The sequence below is a fragment of the Berghia stephanieae genome, chromosome 5 (assembly GCF_034508935.2).
Source record: "Berghia stephanieae isolate SIO BIC M18660-M18661 chromosome 5, UCSD_Bste_1.3, whole genome shotgun sequence".
In the NCBI taxonomy this organism is placed as follows: Eukaryota; Metazoa; Mollusca; class Gastropoda; order Nudibranchia; family Aeolidiidae; genus Berghia; species Berghia stephanieae.
Window position 1 is genome coordinate 22541443 of NC_088364.1, and position 22604 is coordinate 22564046.

A 22604-nucleotide genomic window follows, 5' to 3' on the forward strand; every position below is an offset into this window, starting at 1 on the left:
AGAGAGCCTTTTAAATTCTTTTTATCACTGACAAGCAATTCGACTGTTCTCCAGCTGGATCAATACTGGCTATGGTTAAATGTGAAAGTAGACTGAGAGACGGAATCGAGTATGTGAGTTTTGGATTAGGGAACGTCTGGTTTCCCCGAGTATTAATATGATCACAGTCTAGTTGTACAAGTTTGATTTACCTCATGGATCTAAGGGGAGGGGTGCAGATTGGGGAAATGATATGGTGGGAGTGACGTGGGGAGGGGGGGGGGGGGGTGCAGAAACAGAAAGGAACTCGGGAACGGAGGGATTGAGAGGGTGAATGAGGCGGCTAGGGGAAAAACACCGACCATAATATATATATATATATATATATATATATATATATATATATATATATATAAATATATATATATATATATATATATATATATATATATATATATATATATTGAGTGTTGGTGGGTACTTGTAGGTACGAGAGTGCTCGATAATTTAGGTTAGAGCACATTAAAAAAAAAACCAAAAAAAAAAAACAAAAAAAAAAAAAAACAACAACAACAAATAAATAAATTCACTCACGCATTTTAAAGCCGAAATGAACATATATATATTATACTCGTGGAGAGCCAGCAATATTTGCGGAGAAATCACGAGCAGGAAGTCATCGATTGTACTTCTACTGTATTGTGGAAATTAGCGTAGATTATAAATAAACATATAAATAAGTTTTAAAATTTCAAATAGAAGTTTTTTTCTAATGATAAAATATTTTAAAAAAAAAACAAACGTGGTAAACTAATGATAATGATAAAGTATTATAAAATGATAACAATAATAAAAATGTCAGTGGTATTTTTTTTCCCAATAAAATCATTATTTCTAAAAAAAATTTTAATTGAAATTATCAAAAAATCTAATACTTTTAACAATAATAAAAATGATTTTTTTTCAATAAAATGAAACAAAAACATTTTTTTTTTTTTTTGAAAATTGACCAAAAGGGATTAGAACCCAGCATCTTAAAAGGTCGAGTCTGACAGCTTAACCACTGCGATACGGCGCCGAGGCCTGTAAATGGTTGGTGAAAAAATTGTCGGAACTTTTTGAACACGCGAAAATAGACCAACAGGACAAAAATATGGATTAATTAATAAACACAACACAGATATGATACGTCAATTGACTAGTCAAATCATGTCACTTTCCCCAACTCAGTTGTAAAATGAAAGGAAGAGAAAAATTCCTACCTTTTTGAAGAATGTGTATCTAGTGTTTGACAAGAGAAGCTCCAGTTTGTGTTACATTTTTAAGCTGATTCTTTCATTTATTTGGATTAATTCTTACATAAGAAGAAGAAGAAGAAGAAGAAGAAGAAGAAGAAGAAGAAGAAGAAGAAGAAGAAGAAGAAGAAGAAGAAGAAGAAGAAGAAGAAGAAGAAGAAGAAGAAGAAGAAGAAGAAGAAGAAGAAGAAGAAGAAAGAAGAAGAAGAAGAAGAAGAAGAAGAGAAGAAGAAGAAGAAGAAGAAGAAGAAGAAGAAGAAGAAGAAGAAGAAGAAGAAGAAGAAGAAGAAGAAGAAGAAGAAGAAGAAGAAGAAGAAAGAAAAAAAAGAGGAAGAAGAAGAAGAGTAGGAAGAGAAGGAGCAGGAGGAGGAGGAGGTGGTGGTGGTTATGTATGTAGTCGGGTGTGAAGGAGGAAAAAGAAAAAAAATGTTTAAAATCACGGTCGTAATGAAAGAAAACTTCCACTGAGAGCAGTCAATAACATTTCGAAGAAAAATATTTATTTAGCATTATTTTTTTTTCCGGTTGTCTTTCAATCGGAAACAAAAAAAAAGACTGTTGGGAGGAAAAAACAACAACAGGAGATTTGTGTGTGTGTGTGTGTGTGTGTTTGTGTGTGTGTGTCGGTAGCAAAATAGAGAGAAACGGCCCGGTCTGACACATGCTGTGCGTGTTAGTTGATTACTGACCACGTGTGTGTTCGACAACTCATGACAAGCAAGACACTGTCACCCCTCTCTTTCATCTGTGGCACGGTAGGCAGTAGGCAGTAAATACATCCACGTTTAGCGGAGTGTATAGGTGGAATGATAATATATCAAGCTGATAAGTTTGTTTTGTCTTTGACGCGACAAATAAAAAGTTTTTTGTTTTTTTCAAGTCGGCGTTCGAAACGGAATAAAAACTGATTTTTTTTCGGGGCACGAAATAAAACTTTTACTTGTTGGTTCTATTTTTGGTTGTTTTGTTTTTTTGACGTGACGAATTTTATTTTTACTTTTAATTATTTTTTTTTTTTTATGTCGGCACTTAACAGAATATATCGAGCAAACCATACTGTCGGAAATCCGACAATTGTCGGAAGATTTACAGGCCTGGGCGCCACTTAGCTGATTGGATATTTAATCATGTCTTTCGAAAATATTACTTTATCTCAAATGCTAACTTTTATTTTGTGGTTTTAATTTTCGGTAGTAATTCGGGTTGAAAGCATGAAAATTTGCATACAGGGTATCAAGACCCATTAAAAAATCTGCTATAGAACCACTCTGGCAATCAATCATAACGGTTCGGTTAAGGCCTTAGATTTTCCCTATTACAGCTATATTAAACAAGGGAAATAACTGAGTACATACATATATTTTCTTCATATTCATTGTATTTGGGGGAATTGGGCTAAAGCCCATATAAATGACATCTGCTATAGAACCACTCTCGCAATTTATCATAAAAGTGCGTTTTTAGCACTTTTATTTTTCCCTATATCGCATTACTTATCCATGGAAAACAACGAGTATGCAATGTGCGTTCAATAATTTAAATATATTGCTGACCATTTACAGTAGCTATCAAATGGCTTCGGGTGGGAACATTACAGACACTATGGACGTTTCGGTTTCAAACTCTTCGTCAGCAAAAGGAACGTTGAAAACATAAAACAAAATGTAAGAATTGTAGCGTGTGTATTCCTGGGTGATTGAAGCAAGAATTAGACGTTAGCGTGGAGCTATCTAGTTGACATACTAAAAACTTGTCCCCTGTGAGAAGTTCATTTTGCCATTGTAATTGTATCTGAAAACATGCAAACGCATTCATTTTTTTAGTCATATTATGTAACATTCTTCCACCTCCCCCCCCCCCCTCTCTCTCTCTCTCTCTCTCTCTCTCTCTCTCTCTCTCTCTCTCTCTCTATATATATATATATATATATATATATATATTATATATATATATATATATATATATCTTTCTCTCTCTCTCTCTACTTTCTTTCTTTCTTTTAAAGACCCATCAACATTCAATTATGAATTATGAGAATGTCATATGGAATACACAAGTAATGCTACAGTTTCAAAACGTTACATTAACTGCACAATGGTTTAACGGAAAGACACGTAAGACCTATTTCATACAAAACAAGCCATCAGTACGGAGTATTTTTTGGACAACAACAGGGAGAACAGTCGCGGGTGCTTTTAGCCAAGCACTCAATTATACCTGAAGGAGCAGACAATTTGTGTTCAGTGCCTCGCACAGATAGAGCATGCTCCCATTGTCACTAAGCGAGTGCTCTACCAACTGAGCTATCTTGACCCCCAACTATCATCAAGTCTGACCAAAATAGGCTATAAAACACGTATAATTATTATCGCAGTATTTTTGGAAAGAAAAAATAATTAGGGGGAGGGGGAAAGGAGCACTGTCTGTGTCAACCGGTTCTGTCTGTCCGTCTTTATTAGTGTATTGATTATACTTGCTAAATCAGATACACATAAATCTCTTTTTAATAGAATTGTGGATGGTAGAAGTCCCTCAAAACTATCAAAATTGAATAAGATTGACGATTAAATAATTTGGATATCTAGTTCGTGAATCTAAAGTTTAGTGAAAGGGTAGACGCTAAAAAATAGTCACCAATGAGAATCCAAGGGATGCCGTAAAACAACATTGGATCGCCTTGTTTTGAATGTTTACACAATAGGAATGAACGAATTTTTTTGTATTCCATTTCAAAATTTTCCAGTCTTAAAAAGCTTGTATCTCACCTAATACTGATCTCTCAGAGTGGTTCTATAGCATACATTATAGGATTTGTCATATTCAACAACATATGTAATTTTCATGCCTTCAACCCTAATTTCAAGGGGTTTTTTGTGGACCCAATTCCCCCTAATATATATATATATTATATATATATATATATATATATATATATATATATATATATATATATATATATATATATATATATAAAATCCGACTTGAAAGAAGCATTTTGGAAAGATGTATATAATATTTAGAAAGAGAGACAGATAGATAGATAGATAGATAGATAGATAGATAGATAGATAGATAGATAGATAGATAGATAGATAGATAGATAGATAGATAGAGAAGAAGAGAGAGAGAGAGAGAGAGAGAGAGAGAGAGAGAGAGAGAAAGAGATAAAGAGAGAGAGAGAGAGAGAGAGAGAGAGAGAGAGAGAGAGAGAGGGAGGGAGGGAGAGAGAGTGAGAGAGAGGACAAACAAAATGACAAAACAGAAATTACAAATGATTATGAAAACTAGATAAATATTGTAAATGAAAATCTTTATTAAAAAAAAGTACGTACAAAATTAGTACGTAGAGTATAAATGTAGATAGATACAGGTTTATAGAAATATAAAAACTTGAAACTTACTTAATTGGCTTGATACTCAACAGATAAACTAGAAGAAAGTCTTAGTCGTAGTGTTTACCTCATTTATAAATTATTTTTTATGATTAGGTCGCTGCATCATGTTTTACCAGTGCATTACTACATTACGATTTATAACAAACAGGATGTTTAGTACAAACAACAACCCACAGTGGAATACTTGCCTTGAGTATTTGAACACAGCTGTCACCTATATCCTAAATGCATTGTTATGGTTTGATAATAATATCATGACGTGATTCGCGAATGAAGCATGCCTAAGTGGTAAAATTGTTCTATCTGTCTGGGGTTATATCATAATGAGGAATTTGTTTCAATCACGCAGGAGGAACATTCTGCGCAGAAATGCCATATAAATGAAATTTTTATTTCAGCTTAGAATTGTAGTATAAATTAACGCTGTTTGAACAGTAATTTCACTTATCCTGGAGAATCTGTAGGCGTCAGAGCCCTACAAGTCATCGTCTATCAACGAGTAAATAATTGACGCATTTTATTTATTTTAAAGGATACGACAAGTCCTAAGTTTAACTTTAATTTAAAGACGACACTGAAGCGTTGATTATTTAAGACGCGAAGCTTGCAATCGTTATCAACCGTGTTTGTCATATGTTATATATGGACGCTATAGAGGAAAACTTAAAATATGCCAGCTCATTCAATCAATTTTCCCCAACAAGACCTTTCTCGATTCTAGATTTGCAATTAAACGCACCCTAGAAAATGTAAGACAAGGAGACTGGTTCAAATAGGGAACAGACCAGATTTAAAGAGCAAACTAACAATGTGCTCAATCTGAGATTATCTTAAAGTCCCATCCAGACGCAAGCACCGGAGTCCTTTAGTTAGCAAAAGAGTAAGCGCGCTTCATAAATGACCATGCTAAACGTATGTAATCGAGCTTATTGTGTTGCGACATAATACTCTCCACCTCTCTCGTTTAAAAAAAAAACAACAAAGACCCAACCCTTAAAGGTATGTTTCATTGTCAAAAAACATTTCAAAATTATTTTTTGGGGAAAGGGAGGAATCTGTTATAAAAAATGTAATAGCAAGCAACCCTGTTCACAGGCGGTATTATACTAGCTCACGCAATCACATTGGCGAGGACATTTGGTACTCATCAAATATTAACGCGATCGACCACCTCGTTAAAACCCCGACGCTCACAAATTCTATTGAAGGAGACAAATCGCACATTGTGATTCATTCAAGGAGACACAACAAATGACAGACTTATGGGGGAAATGCGTTTGACACCTGGTTCCGTTCCCTGGCACTGTCATGATAATAAATACGAAGAAACGAAGTCGATGGGGTCAACACGTTCAGTCCGTACAACAGAAATATATCCAGGTCTCTTAAACCTGACTCGGAAACAAATAAAATAAAAATAAACCCGATCGTTTCCCCATTGCTGGCAGAGTAATCTCTATGATATCTACATTATTAGACCCAGAGACTTCATTATAGAACAGTAAAGGAAGGTGCCCCATACGTAAACAAAGGTCGAGAAGCACGTGGCAAACCACATGTTCCTGTCTTGACAGCTCACGTTCCAATGTAAATAATAGAAAAAAATAACCTTTAAAATTTGGCTGTTAGGTGGCAAAAGAAACACATATTCATAAATACTCGATCATGCATCAAATAATGTCTAGATATGGATATTTTATGGAACAAAAGGTAAAATTTTCTAAAATTTATCAAAAGTTACAGTCTATCTATTTTTAGACCAGAGCAAATTACTGCGATGGTGTGAACAAAACGAGAATTATTCGGAGCCTGAGTTTCATAATAATTTAGCCTTATATTATTATTTCTGCAACTGTTAGATTTTATGTAAACATATTTTCAATACTGAAAGTGTATTGCCTACAACTCAAACTACAAAATTGGGAGACCTATATTGTGCGTAAATTATTCCGGTCCCTAACGGAAATCACTAGCAACTTGTTATTGTTTACGTTTGGGGCACCTTCCTTTACTGTTTTATATCAAGCTGGGCATAGAAGGAATAGTAAGGGGTGAAAACGGATGTAATGGGGGAACCCGTGATATGGAATCGAACCTTGATAATTTCGATACTATTAAACGCGATTCAATTTTAAAGTTAAAGGAAAAGTTAAAGGAATACTGAAGAGGCAAATTTTGGATCCTTCTTTCCGAAAAAAAAGTGTCAGAAAAGCAGTTTGTTATGTGATGATTTTCTAAAGACTGCCATCCGTTGTTTTGTGGGGGGATTTTTATTTGACGTATCTTTTTAAAAATTGGTGCTTTGAAAGAGGCTTTTATTTTTTTTCTTTGACACAATAAAACATCTGTCTAACTAAACATAAGCAAGATAGAAAACCAGGTTTCTTGTGTTTATGTTAAAAGGAATATTAAAATCACCAACAACAATCTCATTTCCCTCTATTTGTGGACAGATTAGACAATATTACGTTGGCCCTCAATCGGCACTTTGAGTTTATTACTATTTGGTGCTCTATAAATACACTGAAAGCGGAGTATTTGAATTCCTAAATTGATGTCCATCTCTACATGTTCATAATAAAGGAAAATGAAAATATTAATTTTAATAACAAAGCGGTCGCTCATTTCCTTTTTGTAAAATACATTAATTCCACCTCCCCGTCGTTGTTCCTAGGTACTGTTATACTCCAAAAGATCAGGTTGATTTTGTGCAAAAGGTCGTGTATGTCCTCTGTTTTATTCCGCACAGAACGATATTTGTGTATAAAAATTTTAAAACGGTCGATCTGGTGTTCAATGCCTTTTTCTGAATTATGTATAGACCAATTGTAATAAAACAGATCAGTAGAATTAAAAACAGTCAATGATGGTGTTTGACGATGAGAAGTATTCACTGTGATGAGATTGGGTGGGAGGCGAGGAGGGTGGGGACGACTGGGTGGTTTATGTCCATACACAACAGTTAATGGTCTTTGTTTTCTTACCCCTCCAAGCTGGAGACTGTTTGATGATTTGGTTGTAAAATTAGATGATGAGAAGAAGTCAAGTATGAAAATAAAAAAGGTTACTAGAAATAGAATGTTAAAAGTGGATGTAAACAAATATGCACAGCAGTGAAAACTAGTAGAAAAATTAAAATCCATTGTAACATTTTAAGAAAATCACAAAAGTCACTCGAAATTTTTGATGAAGTATGAAAAAAGTTATATCACAGTAATGATAATATTGTCACGAGTAAAATGATATAAAAAAGATAATGTCAAAAGAAAGATAGATAAAACAAAGCTGCAAGAATTATATCTGGGATAAACATTGGAAAAAATATCCCTGTTTTGAAACAACACTTCGCTTTCGAATCAGAAGATCCTGGGTTCGAGCCTTGCTCGGCACATAGTTGGGTTTTTTGGAAAAGACTTTTCGCTCACATTCTCTCAGCGTACTCAGGTGTAAAATGAGTACCTGGCCGTTAACAGCAAATCGGTTCATAGTCCATCAACCATTAAACATTTCACTACCTACCTACCTGTTAACTTTATTGATCTTCTTTTGTTTCAATAATTTGTTCATTTTGACCACAATTTTGGGGATACTGTCAATAGTAGGGGATTTGTTTATTTTGCGGACCAATCCCTAGGCCTAGGTATTGTTCACCCCAAAACCGACAACAACTATTTTCTTGTCCTCCTCATAGAAAATAATACAATTTATTATCACACTTCCACAAAACTAGATCCAACAACATATCCGAAGCAGAGACGTAAATAACTACTATCAAAACAATGAAGCAAAACTGGTGAAAAATTATCTAGTGCATATATGAATTTTAAGTTACACAGACATCGGTGTGGATAGACAGCTCAGTGCGTTAGATCACCTTTCATTTTGTTCCTTTTTGTTGCACTGGTTCGAATCCGCTTGCTCCCTCTTTTTTTCTTTTTTTTTTTCTTCCTTCCCAAATGATGTTAATTATTTTCCCTTTTGCTCTGTTTTTATAAAGAGCAGGAGTTTTTAAATCAATTAAATTTTTTATTTCTCAAATAATCGTTATTTTGCCTCGATTATTTTGTTCTGAGCATGATATTTTATATTATATATATATATATAATATATATGTATATACACATACATATACTTTTTTCTCTGACCATTTGATCACCCTCTGAATTTTTGTTTGTTTATTTATTCTAATTCATTTATATTTTTAGCATGCACCTTTTCGAGATCAGAGTGGGGATGAATATTACAATTTGCAATATTCTACATAAAGGAACCAAGAGAGAGAGAGAAAAAAAGATCTAAAAGTAAAAAACAAAAAAAAAAAAAAAAGGGCGGGGGAGGGGGGACATTTATCATTTGCAAAAAAAAGTGGCGGAGCCAGGATTCGAGCACAAAGCGTCTATTCCGACAAGCCTTCTAAGACAGATGACATACCCGTTTCAGCCACAACATCCACATGAATGTCGATGCATATTGTGTATATATAGTACTTCTATTATTATTAATAACCTTCTATCCATCAACCGATTTATTGTTGGGTAATTTTATACTGTCATTGATATTTTATTAACTTTATTTGTTTCTATGTGCATTACAAGTTTTTCCATATTCTGGAATGTGGATAGATTTTTAAAAGAGCAGAGTTTTAAAAAAGTGTCTGGCAATAATCGTTCATCGTTACTGACAGACAGGTCTGGCAATAACAGCGATTTAAAAATTAGAATAAAAAAGATTTTCAGCAAAAGTGCGAAGAAAATAGTGCTGTCGATTAGTGGAGTGCATTACTAATACAAATGGAGTGCACAAATTGTGACAAATATGCCCCCAGTAATGCCAGTAACGCGATCGCAGCATACGGTCGAAAAATGAGAAAAAATATATATACACCATACAGTCGAGTACTAACAGCCTTATTTAATTATAATAATAGTAATAGTACACAGCATTTATATCGTAAATTTTCACCACTGTGTGATTATCAATGCACGTTACAAATAAATATACAAAAGTTATGTGTATATAAAACGTATACCACAATGATATCAAAAGCAGCAGTGTATGTAATATCCTATCAATATCATGAAAGTGTAACGGTAAAAAGGTAGTGCTTTAACGATGATTTAAAACTATAGATAGGGGCAGGTCATTCCACACAATGGGCCCAGTCTGGGTAAAGGAACGGCCGCCATAAAATTTATATTTATAATTATTTCTAAGAGTATGCCTCGTTTTGACAGTCGTGTATCATAAATTCCTATTTGGATATTTCTAATATGATGCTGAATGTAGTCAGGCGCTTCATCATTTAGGCTTTTAAAACAAAACAGAGCAATTTTAAAAATGATTCTTTCCATGACAGGCAGCCAATGCAGCTCATACTGTGTATAGAGGCAGGGAGTGTGCCATTCTCTTTTGTCTTGTCACTAATTTAGCTGCACTTTTAAGTACGATCTGCAGGCGCGATATTTTATCAAGGCTTATGTGATATAAAATACCACTGCAATGGCAATAGTCTAGACGTGATAGTGATAAAACAAGAGTTGTAACGAGTTTCATTGTTGCATCTTTAGTCAGTAAGGAAATGTCTAATCTCTAATAATTATAATATTTTATTTGTTGATAGATAGATGGATAGATTGCCAGAGAGAGAGAGAGAGAGAGAGAGAGAGAGAGAGAGAGAGAGAGAGAGAGAGGGGAGAGAGAGAGAGAGAGAGAGAGAGAGAGGGGGAGGGAGAGGGGGGGGGGGGGGGGGGGGGAGAGAGAGAATTGAAGGGGCATGTGCCTTGGTCATCTTAGTCATAGTCTTACTTACAAGTAGTCAGTAGTAGCACAGCAACATTGTACGAACCGAATGAATGAGTATCAAAGTTCTCCATTGGGTAGGCTGTTCTTTTCTTTCTTTTTTTTTTTTTTTTTTTTTTTTTTTGTTCAATCTTCAAATAGAAGTAGCCTATTGTTTTACTTTCGTTTTCAGATCAAATCACATTCACTTTCCCTTCACTTTCACATAAAATATAATGGGTATGTTTCACATTCACATCGCTTCATTTTTTCGTCTTTTACTTTTATAAACTTCTACTGAACACAAGAAAAACAAGCGACGGTCAATAATATTTCTACAGATGTTTTGCCTTTGATTAAGGCCATAAATTATAGGTGTTTGAATTATTAAAATATACCTAATTCGTCCTGTAGGCTGTAGGCATACGACTTTGCCTTGTTTTGTTTACAAATAAGGCAGGCAATTTTTTCACTGTTATGCGGGAAACAATTGCACAGTCATTTTTTCACAGTAATATTTTTCATCAAAAAGAGCAGTACAAGAATTGTGTAAAGATTAGGAACTGTGTTTTCCGTCTACCACTGAACTGAATACGCAGCTGTGTATTCAGTGCACCGGACGGATTTATAAGGGCTAAACTTTTTGACCGAGCGCGAGAAGGCTAGATAGCCGGTTGTTTTAGCACAGCGTAACTGTAACCGGGGTGGGGCGAGGTAGGGGTTCGAGCTCCTTTCTAGGCATTAATCAAATTTATTTCCCTGTTACTAACGATACGAAAATGGACATTGTATCTCGAGTGGAAGCGTGCGTGAAAGACATAAAAGATTTGATGGTTTTAAATAAATTAAAGTTAAATGAGGATAAAACGGAAATAATACGTTTTTATGGAAATAACCGGAAAAGAACAGAAATAGAATCATTGAGCATTGCTGGTAAGTCAAATTAAGATTGTCAATGGTGGAAATGTTAGGAATTTATGTGCATATTTAGATTCACGATTGTGTATGGACGCTCATGTTAGTAAAGTTGTTCAGATTTGTCATCTTCATCTCCATAAAATTTATAGAATTAGACATGTTTTGGATACTGAGACTGTCAAAACATTAATGACATCATTTGTACTTAACCGAATAGATTACTGTAACGCTGTGTTACAATCGTCACCAAAAAATATAATTAGACAGCTTCAGAAAGTGGAAAATAGAGCTGCTAGAATGGTGACTGGTTGTGGGGTGAAAGAGCATGTAACCCCGATTTTAATATCTTTGCATTGGCTCCCTGTTAACAGCCGAATTATGTTCAAAATGTTATGCTATGCTTTTAAATGTTTTAATAAGACAGCTCCTGTATACCTACAAAACTTGGTTAATCTCTATGTGCCAGAGAGAGAATTTAGATCCAGTGGTCATGACCTCTTCCAGGTTCCTCGCTGTAGATCGTCTTTTAGTGAGAGAACTTTTAACCAGTCGGCACCCGTCTTATGGAACCAACTGCCTTCATCCCTCAAAAAATGTCCGACATTTGAAAGCTTTAAAAAGAAACTTAAAACACATCTCTTTAGGAAATCATTTGATGTTTAACATTTCTATTAGGCCTACATGTTATAGATATCCTAAATTTTCATCTTGTAGCACAGTGCGTGGTAATTAAATTACAAATTGATTAATGCTATTCCAATATGATAGATTTTATGCTTAAATTATCAATTTATTGTTGTGTTTTATTTGCATTGTAAAGCGCCTCTGAGCACATTGTGGCGCTATATAAATTCATTCATTATTATTATCATTATTCATAATATTTTCTTTCTTTCTTTTTTTTCCTTTTCTTTTTTTTTTTTTGGTACTCCCTTAGCAAAAATTCTTAATTTTCAACTTCAACACGTTGTCGCCATTCTCGGTGACTCGAGAAGTTTGATCGACTTTTAACATTTTTTATTTATTTACTTTTACTTACTCACTTTTAAGTTTATTATTTAATTTTGGACACATTGAAAACTTTGGATACGAGAGACTCTTTCCTGAAAAAGACATTTAGTTTAATTTATTCACCTGTAAGTAGAGTAAATAGACATGAATTTTAAGCTGACTATTGTGTTTCTCTTACTTATTATGATATAAGGATAGATTACTCTTTGATTTACGTAATCTTTTCACTGGCGAGGTTGTCCCCCTTTTTTCTTACTTCTTAGATCCCATTATATGTTTGTTTGTTTATTTTAAAGGGTATTTGCAACACATTTAGGCATGGGTCAAAGTTTGCTGGTGTACGCCGGAAATGCCGGCGAATGAGAATTTCTAGGCAGGTCTTGCCGGTTGAAGGAGTTGATGGTCCATCTGCATATGCCACCATTACACTCAGTGATGATAATCTTCCGTGAAATTCCAGGATTTTGGGAATTTCTCAGAAATTTTCCGCTGAATTTGCCGTGTCAAACATTTTCCTCAAAACCACAAAATCGCCATTATGTCTTATGTCATATTTTGACACCTGTGCTCAGTCTCGTGAAATTTGGTGACAGACCCTTTTTTTATGACGTCGGGCCAGACACAATGGCGCCAGATGTCACAATTGATACAGAAGACCAGTGGTGTTCTATGATTAGTTGATGGTTGGAGGGGAAGGGGAGGGACAAATGGGTCTAGATTGTTTAACCTCTGTTGTAGGTGCCTTTTGCCATTATTCTCTCTCTCTCTCTCTCTCTCTCTCTCTCTCTCTCTCTCTCTCTCTCTCTCTCTCTCTCTCTCTCTCTCTCTCTCTTTCTTTCTTTCTTTCTACCTCTCTGTTCTTTCTTCTTCTTTTTTTTTTTGGTTATACAATTAATAAATATTATTCCGGTAGAGAAGTCTCCCCCCCTCTCTCTCTCTCTCTCTCTCTCTCTCTCTCTCTCTCTCTCTCTCTCTCTCTCTCTTTCTTTCGCAACCATCCATTAAATCATCCGAGTTTACAGAGATAATATATTAGAATAAAGCAATGGTGATTGGCTTAGTTTACTCTTTTTTTTAAAAAAATTATTACTATGGTTTGAAATTTGAGAGATTCTTGGGTTGTATTTATTAGCTGCATAACTACTAGGTTTCGGTAACAAAGATATTGTAACCTGCTTTATAAAGTAAGTAATTAAAACAAAATAACACTTTCTGGTCTTTTATTTGAATAATATTGTAGGCCTTTAAAATGTTATGTGGAAAGGACAGTTCATTAAATATTTACAAAAAGTAAATTTATGTCTAATGATAATAATGGATTTACACAAGTAGTAGTAATATATTACATAATACAAAATTGTTCCTGTTATTTTTACACTTTGCTTGTGTTTGATCGATAGACCAAGAAAATTTCCTCCTTTTTGACAAATTACCATTATCATCACTGATTACTACTACTGCAACTGAAATTCCATGTGAAGCATCTCTTCTTTTTGTGTAAGTGTACGTTTTTGTGATTTATAGCAAGGTTATCAGACATATTTTCAAACTATCTTTGATATTTGCAAACAGTATTATTTCCAGTACATTTTATAGTATTGGTGAGTTTGAATCATATACTACACTACTAAATCAACTATTACAGTCACTTTTATACTTAGTGATTTTGTAAGTAATTTTTTCTTTATGACCAGCTTGGTGGGTCACTGGATTTTTTCAGGTTTTTTTGTGTATGGCATTCCACACTTTCAGGCGAAGTGACCGTTGCCAACTTTGACCCATGCATTTAGGCTATATCAGCGCTAGAAAAAAATGAAGATGGGATAGACAAATTCTAGAATTACAATTAAAGCACCCAAGAACAAGCAAGACAAAGGGGGAACTGGAAACGAATAGAAATCAAATGAAGATTCCAAGGGCATACCATCAATGTACTAAGTTTGAGATCACCTAAAAGTCCCATCCGGACACCATCACAGGATCCAACTAAGAGGAACACACTCAAATGTTAACATTCAAAATAACAAATAATATAACAATACATAACAGAGAGATGATAATATACAAGGGAAAAAAATATCATCTCCCAAAACAATAACTATACATTTGCCTGTTTCCCTCCCAGCCAAGGACTCCGGCCAGGGCCAGGACAAAACCAAGTATCTCATCCCTTACAAAGACAGTAAGGACCTCCCTGTCCATTATGGGAGGCCAGGAACCATATCTAGACCTCCCATTGTAGACAAGAAGTTCACTTGGTGTGTCTCCTACCCCTCCTTCCCACCCTTTATCTGTTTTCCAAATTGCTTCCCCCCCCCCCTCCCCCCCCCCCCTGGCCTCGGCTGAAAGGGAAGCAGCCAAATGTATAGTTATACACTTTGGAAATGGTATTTTTTCTTGTAAGTCACCTCTCTGTTATGTAATATTAGATTTTTTTTTATTCAAATTCAAAGCAGTTCTAATTTTTTGCCCCCCCCCCCCCCCCCTCTCTCTCTCTCTCTCTCTCTCTCTAATGCTTCCTTTAAAAAAAATCGAGACCCATTCAAGACCCTATAACCTATAAAGTTGTTGGGTTTTATTTTTGTTTTGTCTTTCATCTTCATCGGAACCCATATTATTGTTGACGTACTACAAATGCATAAGGCAACATATTTAGACTCAATAACTTAGAAGAATTATTTCAATAACAATCATGACCAAGTACTAAGTCAAGATAATTGTTGTTTTTAAGTCAAGAAAATATCTGTTCCTTAAATTATGTCAGAATTTTTTTTTACCAAGGACAAAGTCGTCATTGTCCTCAACCTCGTCTTAACTAGGCATTATCAAAGAAACTGTTATCTTAAAATTTGTGTGTTATTCACCCTTATTATAGGTGAACGAATTGAAACACAATTTTCTCATATCCAACGTCTTCACTTAGTATTTAAAAAAAATAGAATAAAGGTAAAAATAAACAAATTTCTCGAGTCTGATGTCATTAGGAATCACTATTCGACACCCGAAACTTGGGTGTCTATTATCACCAGATAATTCGACACCCTGAAACGTTGAGTCTTTATTTTAGCTTGTTTTCTATTATTTTTGTCTATTCAAACCACAAATTCGCAAATTCTATCACTCTCGGTTTGTCTCCCATACTCACATTCAGACTCCATCCAACACACACTTTCTTTCTTTATTTTTTTTATTTATTATTTTTTTTTTTGTTATGCGGACGAAGGGTTTACATTCCAATTGCTCATTGTTTGAATGGTTTCATCCTTAAGCATTTTGATTTTCCCTGCTTTCAGACAACCATTTAGCCCTACCACCGTGCTGATAAATTCACACGACGTACGTTGTTTGAGGATAGCTAATTCTCAACACTCAACATCCGCATGCGCGACTCGGGTGTCGAATAATCTGGTGACAAGAATAACATTCCGAAATAAAAAAATAAAATTAAATGAAAATGCCAAAAAGGAGTGGGAATCCCTAACTCGTCCCATCCCGGTTACAGTAATGCGTCACCTCGCCTTCATCTTTCTAAAGTCTTTTAGCCCTTATCAGGGTTGCCAGTTTTTTTCAGGACAACTTGCCAAATATGTGACAAAAAACTTGCCAAATGCTTCGAAAACTTGCCAAACCTTTCAAAATAGGGATTTTCGTTACACATACTCATAATAGTGAAATATCACACGTGTAAATTCAAGAATAAACAAAATGCTGGCTTACCTGGTGTTGACCACTATGACTTATAAAACACCAAAGAAATAGCAAACTCGAAGCCACATTAATTAGACCTAACAGTTTCACTTTCAGTTTCAAAACCTGTCAAAGAATTAAGACTGGAACCGGAAAGGCTGAAGCCAGATTTGTGTTTTTTGTAGCCAAATAATAAAATTTATGTGAGAACGAAATCACAAAACGAACATGCAAATACCGGGAATTGAAAGGTAAAACCAAGACACATAGTGATTTTAACAGATGCTAAGAAAATTCTGGAGGATATAATGATGTCCTTTGCGGATGATATAGACGCCTTGGTGGAAGACCTCATGAAGTTAAGCAAGTTTACCAACATTGTACTGCAGTGGATTCCAGGACACTGTGGGATACTTGGAAATCAGATCGCTGACCAACTGGCAAAGGCAGGCAGTCGCATGCAGCAACCCTCCCCAACGTAATCAACAGGAGAAATTAACAAAATGGCCAAATTTATCCAGTCTCAGAGATGGAAAGAGAAGCACCCAGAATATAACATGAATGACCCAATCAAGGTGCTCGACAGAAAGGAACAGGTCATAATCTTCAGACTGAGAACTGGACACAATCAGCTAAAGGAACATATGTGGAGGATGTCCAGAGCAGGTGCCTCTGGACAATGTGACTGCGGACTTGAAAATGAAAATGGACATCATGTCCTAATGGAATGTCCAAGGTACAACCAGTTGAGAAGGAACTTCTGGCCTGACCCAACCCCATACTCAAAGAAGCTGTACGGCAGTGAGGACGACCTCAGGACCACTGTGGGCTTCATTCACCAGACCGGACTGACCATGTGACGTGACGGGAACGAAGAAGAAGAAGAAAGGTAAGATTTTACACGCTCTTTCTTTCTAATTATGTATAATAAAAATATATAAATATTATATTAATTTTCTCTGTCCCAAAAAATGCCAAAAAAGTACCAACTTGCCAACCGATTTGCTTTCCTGCCAACCATAATCAAAAAGTGCCAAATTTGGACAATTTGGCACTAAAAATGCCAAACTGGCAATGCTGGCCCTTATACTTAATCTCTTCCGGTGTCGGGAAAAACACATGTGAGTATTCAGTACACTTCTGTAGGGAATACACACTTCATACTTTTAATTTAATACTGCTGCGACTGCACTCTGCACTTATTTTAGTGGAGGGCCCTAGTTGATACTGAAAATATCAATATCAATATCAATACTTGATATTTTAGTATCGAACACTTTATATTCAGTATTCGCTTCTAAGGGTTTCGTAAAAAAAGCAATCAGTGCTTTTTTACGAAACCCGCCGAAACCCGACCATATACGGCAAAGTTATGGGAAGAAGACAACTGTGGGGAGTAAACCTGAGACTCAGGGAAGTGTACATTAGTCGGGAGTGAACCTGAGACTATGGTTATCGCCTGGTTTCGGCGGGTTTCGTAAAAAAGCAATAATTACTTTTCTACGAAACCTGAAAATATCCGACAAAGTTATAGGAAGTCGGCAACAGTGGGGAGTGAACCTGTGACTCAGGGAGGTATACACCAGTGGGGAGTGAACCTGAGGCTATGGGAAGAGGATATCAGTGGAAAATGAACCTGGGACTATGGGAGATGGATACCAGTGGGAGTTGAAGCCGGACTATGGGAGTTGAGTACCAGAGGAGAACGAACCTGACACTATAGGAGTTGGACGCCAGTGGGGAGTGAACCTGGGACTATGAGAAGAGGATATTAATGGGAAATGAACCTGGGACTATTGGAGATGGATACCAGTGGGAATTGAAGCCGGACTGTGGGAGTTGTGTACCAGAGGAGAATGAACCTGACTCTATAGGAGGTGGGCACCAAATGGGGATGGGCTGTTTATAATTGTGGTTTTTGCTTGCATCTGGTCCTGGGTGTGGGACAGAAGAGCCAGATCATCTGCATAATCCAAATCATCCAACTGTATCCCATTTATTCGCCCTGTGGAGGTTTCCTTCATTAGCCAATCAATGGCAAGGATGAACAGGAATGGTGAGAGCAAGCATCTCTGCTTGACACCAGTCTTAATTGCAAAGATGTCAGTAAGCTGATCTTCATGTACAACCCTGCAACTTGATCCTTCATACATTTGCTTTAATCAGGTTTACTGTCTTTTCAGGGAGTCCAAAATGTTCCAGAATTTTCCACAATGTTGCTCTGTCAATACTGTCGAAAGCTTTCTCGTAATCCAGAAAGAGGAGAGTTCCATTCTAGGGATTGTTCCACTATGACTCGCAGAGAGGCAATCTGGTCGGTGGTTGAAAGTTTTTTCCCGAAAACCTGCCCCTGTTCGTCCCGCAGTTTAGCATCTGCTGCATTCTTAATTGTCTCTAAAATAATACGATTGAAAACCTTTCCTGGGATAGAGAGAAGAGTGATTCCTCGATAATTATTACAATTACTGAGGTCCCCTATCTTGATAAGATATCCTTCCTTCCAATCCTTTGGGAATATCCCGTCATTTCAGATTCTCTCAAATAGTCCCAGGTTCATTCCCCATTGGCGCCATCTCCTATAGTGTCAGGTTCATTCTCCTCTGGTACCCAACTCCCATATCCGGTTTCAACTCCCAATGGTATTCATCTTCCTTTAGTCCCAGGTTTATTTCCCACTGATATCCTTTTTACTACATAATCCCAGTTTCACTCCCCACTGGCGCCCACCTCCTATAGTGTCAGGTTCATTCTCCTCTGGTACCCAACTCCATCCCCACTGGTATCCATCTCCCATAGTCCCAGGTTCATTTTCCACTGATATCCTCTTACCATAGTCCCAGTTTCACTCCCCACTGGCGCCCACCTCCTATAGTGTCAGGTTCATTCTCCTCTGGTATCCAACTCCTTTAGTTCGGCTTCGATTCTCACACGTATCCATCTCTCACAGTCCCAGGTTAACTTCCCACTGGTGTTCACTTCCCTGAGTCCCAGGTTCACTCCCCACAGGCGCCCACCTCCTATAGTCTCATTCTCCTCTAGTACCCGACTCCAATAGTCCAGCTTCAATTCCCACGGGTATCCATCTCCCATAACCGAGGTTCATTTTCCACTGACATCCTCTTCCCATAGTCCCAGGTTCACTCCCCACTGGTGTACACCTCCCTGAGTCCCAGGTTCACTCCCCACTGTTGCCTACTTCCCATAACTTTGTCGGATATTGTCAGGTTTCGTCGTGTTTCGTTGAAAAAGTAATTATTGCTTTTTACGAAAAGCACCGAAACCGACGATAACCAGAGTCTCAGGTTCACTCCCGACTGGTGTTAACTTCCCATAACTTTGCCGGATATTGTCGGGTTTCGTACAAAAGCACTAAATGCTTTTTTTTTTACGAAACCCGCCGAAACCCAGTCCCAGGTTCACTCCCTAATGGTGTACACTTCCCTGAGTCCTAGGTTAACTCCCCACTGCGACCCATTTCCCATAACTTTGTCGTGAGGTGAGGCGAGGGTTTAGGATCGAGTACCCACTAATTCCAATCGTAATGAGTCCTATTGGTTTAGGTACAGAATAAGGCCCATCACTACTTTCTTTTTCAACACTTCGGATGTGTTTCAGTGTTTCACTTCCATTGTTTTGTTTCAAGTTTGAATTTGAATGGAATTTAAGTTTGTAAATTAGAACTTTAAGAAAACTTCCACCAAAATGGGTGAAAGAGTATTTGCTGCAGAATGTATCCAAAAACGGAGGATACGTAAGGTGAGATAATAGTATCAATAAGGAAGGGAGACCAACAAATCTTGGTCTCTCAGGCTCAGGTCACACAACCCCAAGCCAAACGAGCCATTTTGGCATCCCGGGGTCGGGGTAAAACGATATTTTCCTTTATGGAACTGTTTCTTTCTGTTGAAGAGGCGAGTTTTTTCTTCTTCTTTGCATTTATTGCTTGATTGTTTGTGTTGCTGGACATAGTTTATAACATTTTATTTTAGTTCTAGATAGGTCTAGAGTCTAGTCTAGACTATCGATAAATGATATATATAGAATAGAAGTAGATATTACTTTTACTAATACTATTTTGGTGTTGGTAGGGGCTATTACTATAATTAGGTAACTATGACATAATGATTAATCATATATTGTTGTGAATAATGGACTTTTATTTTTTTAAAAACAAACTAGGCAGTTTAGTGAGCAGCAGCAGTGGCAGTCAAATTTTGACCCAACTCGCCCATAGGAAAGTTGTGACTGGAAATTGCCGTTCGCGTTTTGGGGGGTTCAATTAAAGATGCATAACTTCGTTATAAAAAAGAGGAATATCGCAGATATTTTGGTATCATTATTTTTGTCTTTCAATTTCCTTTTAAATGGTGCCAATTAAGGAAAAATCCATTGTTACAAACTTCGCTCTTTTTTAAATGGCTGTCATTATTCCCAGACATATGTCTGGAAATAACGAAAATTGGTTATTCCCAGACACATGTAACAGGTTGGCAGAAAGATTTTATGCAAAATGCCAAACTAGGCGTGAAAAATACCAAATATTGTGAAAAAAATGCTAGTGGTCATTTTATTTGTCCAAAAACATTCAATATCAAGTGATATTTAACACAAGATGAAAGTAAATAGTGATCAAATGTCAAATCCGGCTTTTTAAAAAAGGATTTTTAAATAATTTTTTTTTAACGAAGTGACTATTTCTCTGAATGCTCGGGAAAATAAACTTGATCTCTCTATTTCTCCGAACGGTTTCTGTTCTCAAGATTTTTTTTTTTTTTGGTATTTGCGGGAGTGTGTGTGAATGTGTATGCATTTTTTGGGGTTTTCTTTTTGCTAGAGCTTGGGTGCTCTGTCTTTTACTCCCAACTTTCTATTTGACTTCTATCTTGAGTTTGTGCTATCCTGTCTTTCAGTTTCAGCCTCTGTTCCTGTCTTGAGACTTGGACTTTGTTATTTAGGTTTACTTCTGTTCTCTCTTTGATAGTGCAGCGCGAAGTGAAAAAGTGAACGTGCCATGGAGTATTCGCGATAGCACAACTTTTTGATAAAATCCGTCTTCGTCAATAATATGCATAAAAACGCTAGCTTGATGATTCGTGAGAACTCCCTGTCCATTCTGTTTAAGCATTTACTTTTGCATCGCTCTCACATCCGTAACCTATCAGCTATAAGAGGCTAGCCGACAATGCGGAGAAATAGAGTTCAAGATTATTTTCCTGAGCTTTTGGAGAAATAGAGCCGGCCTTTTTTTAAAGCAAATGGATCAATGAAATTGCTTTTGTCACTTTGAACTGAAAACGTCAAAAGAGCAATTTGCTTTTTATTTTCAACCAGGAGGAAAGTTGTTAATCATCAAATCTGTTCATAGTCCACCAACCATTAAAATTTTCACTACCTCATCATCATCCATCGTGGCTTGTGCTCTTGAGCACATTGCCGGTCAGCTGTCTCCACGAATCACGATCCTCTGCGGTGCGCATGAAATCTGTGTTGCTTTTAAAATCACATTTGGCCATTCTTATGTTATTTAAATAAGTCATTCTTTGTCTTCCTCTAGCTCTCTTTCCTTCGATCATCCCAGATATTACCAACTTTTCTATTCCGTCTCTTCTCCACACATGTCCCAGAAACCCTAACTGCCTCTTTCTGATGGTATCGATCAATATTCTTCCTTTTCTCACCTTCTCCAACACTTCCTCGTTCGTATACCTGACTGTCCATGATAGCCTCAACATTCTTCTATACACCCACATCTCAAATGCCTCTAACCTCCTCGTACATTCTTTGTCAAGCGTCCATGTTTCACAACCGTATAAAATAGTACTTATATTATAACATATGTTTCTACTACTTTCATTCTGGTCTTCAACTTCAGGTTGTTTGACACAACAGGTCGCATTTTATAGAACACGTTTTTTGCTATTGCTATTCTTTGTTTTATATCCTCTATGTCACGTGCGTCATGGGTAATGATAGTGCCTAAATATATAAATTTCTTTACTCGTTTGATGGTCTCTCCTTTGCTTGACAAGTGGAAGATTGTGTTGTTATTCTTTGAGACCACCATGCATTCGGTTTTCTTAACATTTAGTTTCAGGCCCATCTCTTCACTTTTGCACACCAGTATATCTAAAATTTTCTGCACATGTTCTGGAGAGTTTGCCATCAGAGTACCAGCGTCTGCATATCTTATGCTATTCATATTCTGCCCTCCAACGACGCTGCCTTTCATTCATATCTTTAATTTCTTTGAATATTATTTCACTATATATGTTAAAAAGGTCCGGTGATAAGACGTTACCTTGTCTTACTCCCTTCTCGATGTTAAAGAACTCTGATGTTTCATTATCAACTTTAACACACACTGTTTGATTCCAGTATAAGTTTTTCACAAGTCAAAGGTCTTTAATTTACTGTCTATACCAACCTTTTTTAAGATTTTGAATAGCGTTTCGTGCTGTACTGAATAAAAAGCTTTGGAATAATCAATGAAGCGTAGATAAAGTGATCTTTGTTTTTTCGATTGACCGTTGCATATTGTTTT

General features: G+C 36.4%; 2 protein-coding genes across 3 annotated transcripts in view; one reads left to right on the forward strand and one right to left on the reverse strand.

Moving 5' to 3' along the window:
- LOC144972606 (vitamin K-dependent gamma-carboxylase-like) overlaps positions 1 to 10970 on the reverse strand; it is a 92423-nt gene extending 81453 nt beyond the window's left edge. The window contains exon 1 of one of the 2 annotated variants that reach the window (XM_078914037.1): positions 10846 to 10970. The gene's annotated coding sequence lies outside the window, so the exon portion shown is untranslated. Of the gene's footprint in view, positions 1 to 10478 lie in introns of both variants that reach the window. The other variant, XM_078914035.1, reaches the window with a different exon arrangement.
- An 8662-nt stretch (positions 10971 to 19632) lies between these two features.
- Positions 19633 to 22604, forward strand: part of LOC144972607 (uncharacterized) — a 32992-nt gene continuing 30020 nt past the window's right edge. Inside the window, exon 1 of the mRNA XM_078914038.1 lies at positions 19633 to 19819. Coding sequence (XP_078770164.1) covers positions 19766 to 19819 — 54 coding nt within the window. The 5' untranslated portion in view covers positions 19633 to 19765. The remainder of the gene's footprint in view (positions 19820 to 22604) is intronic.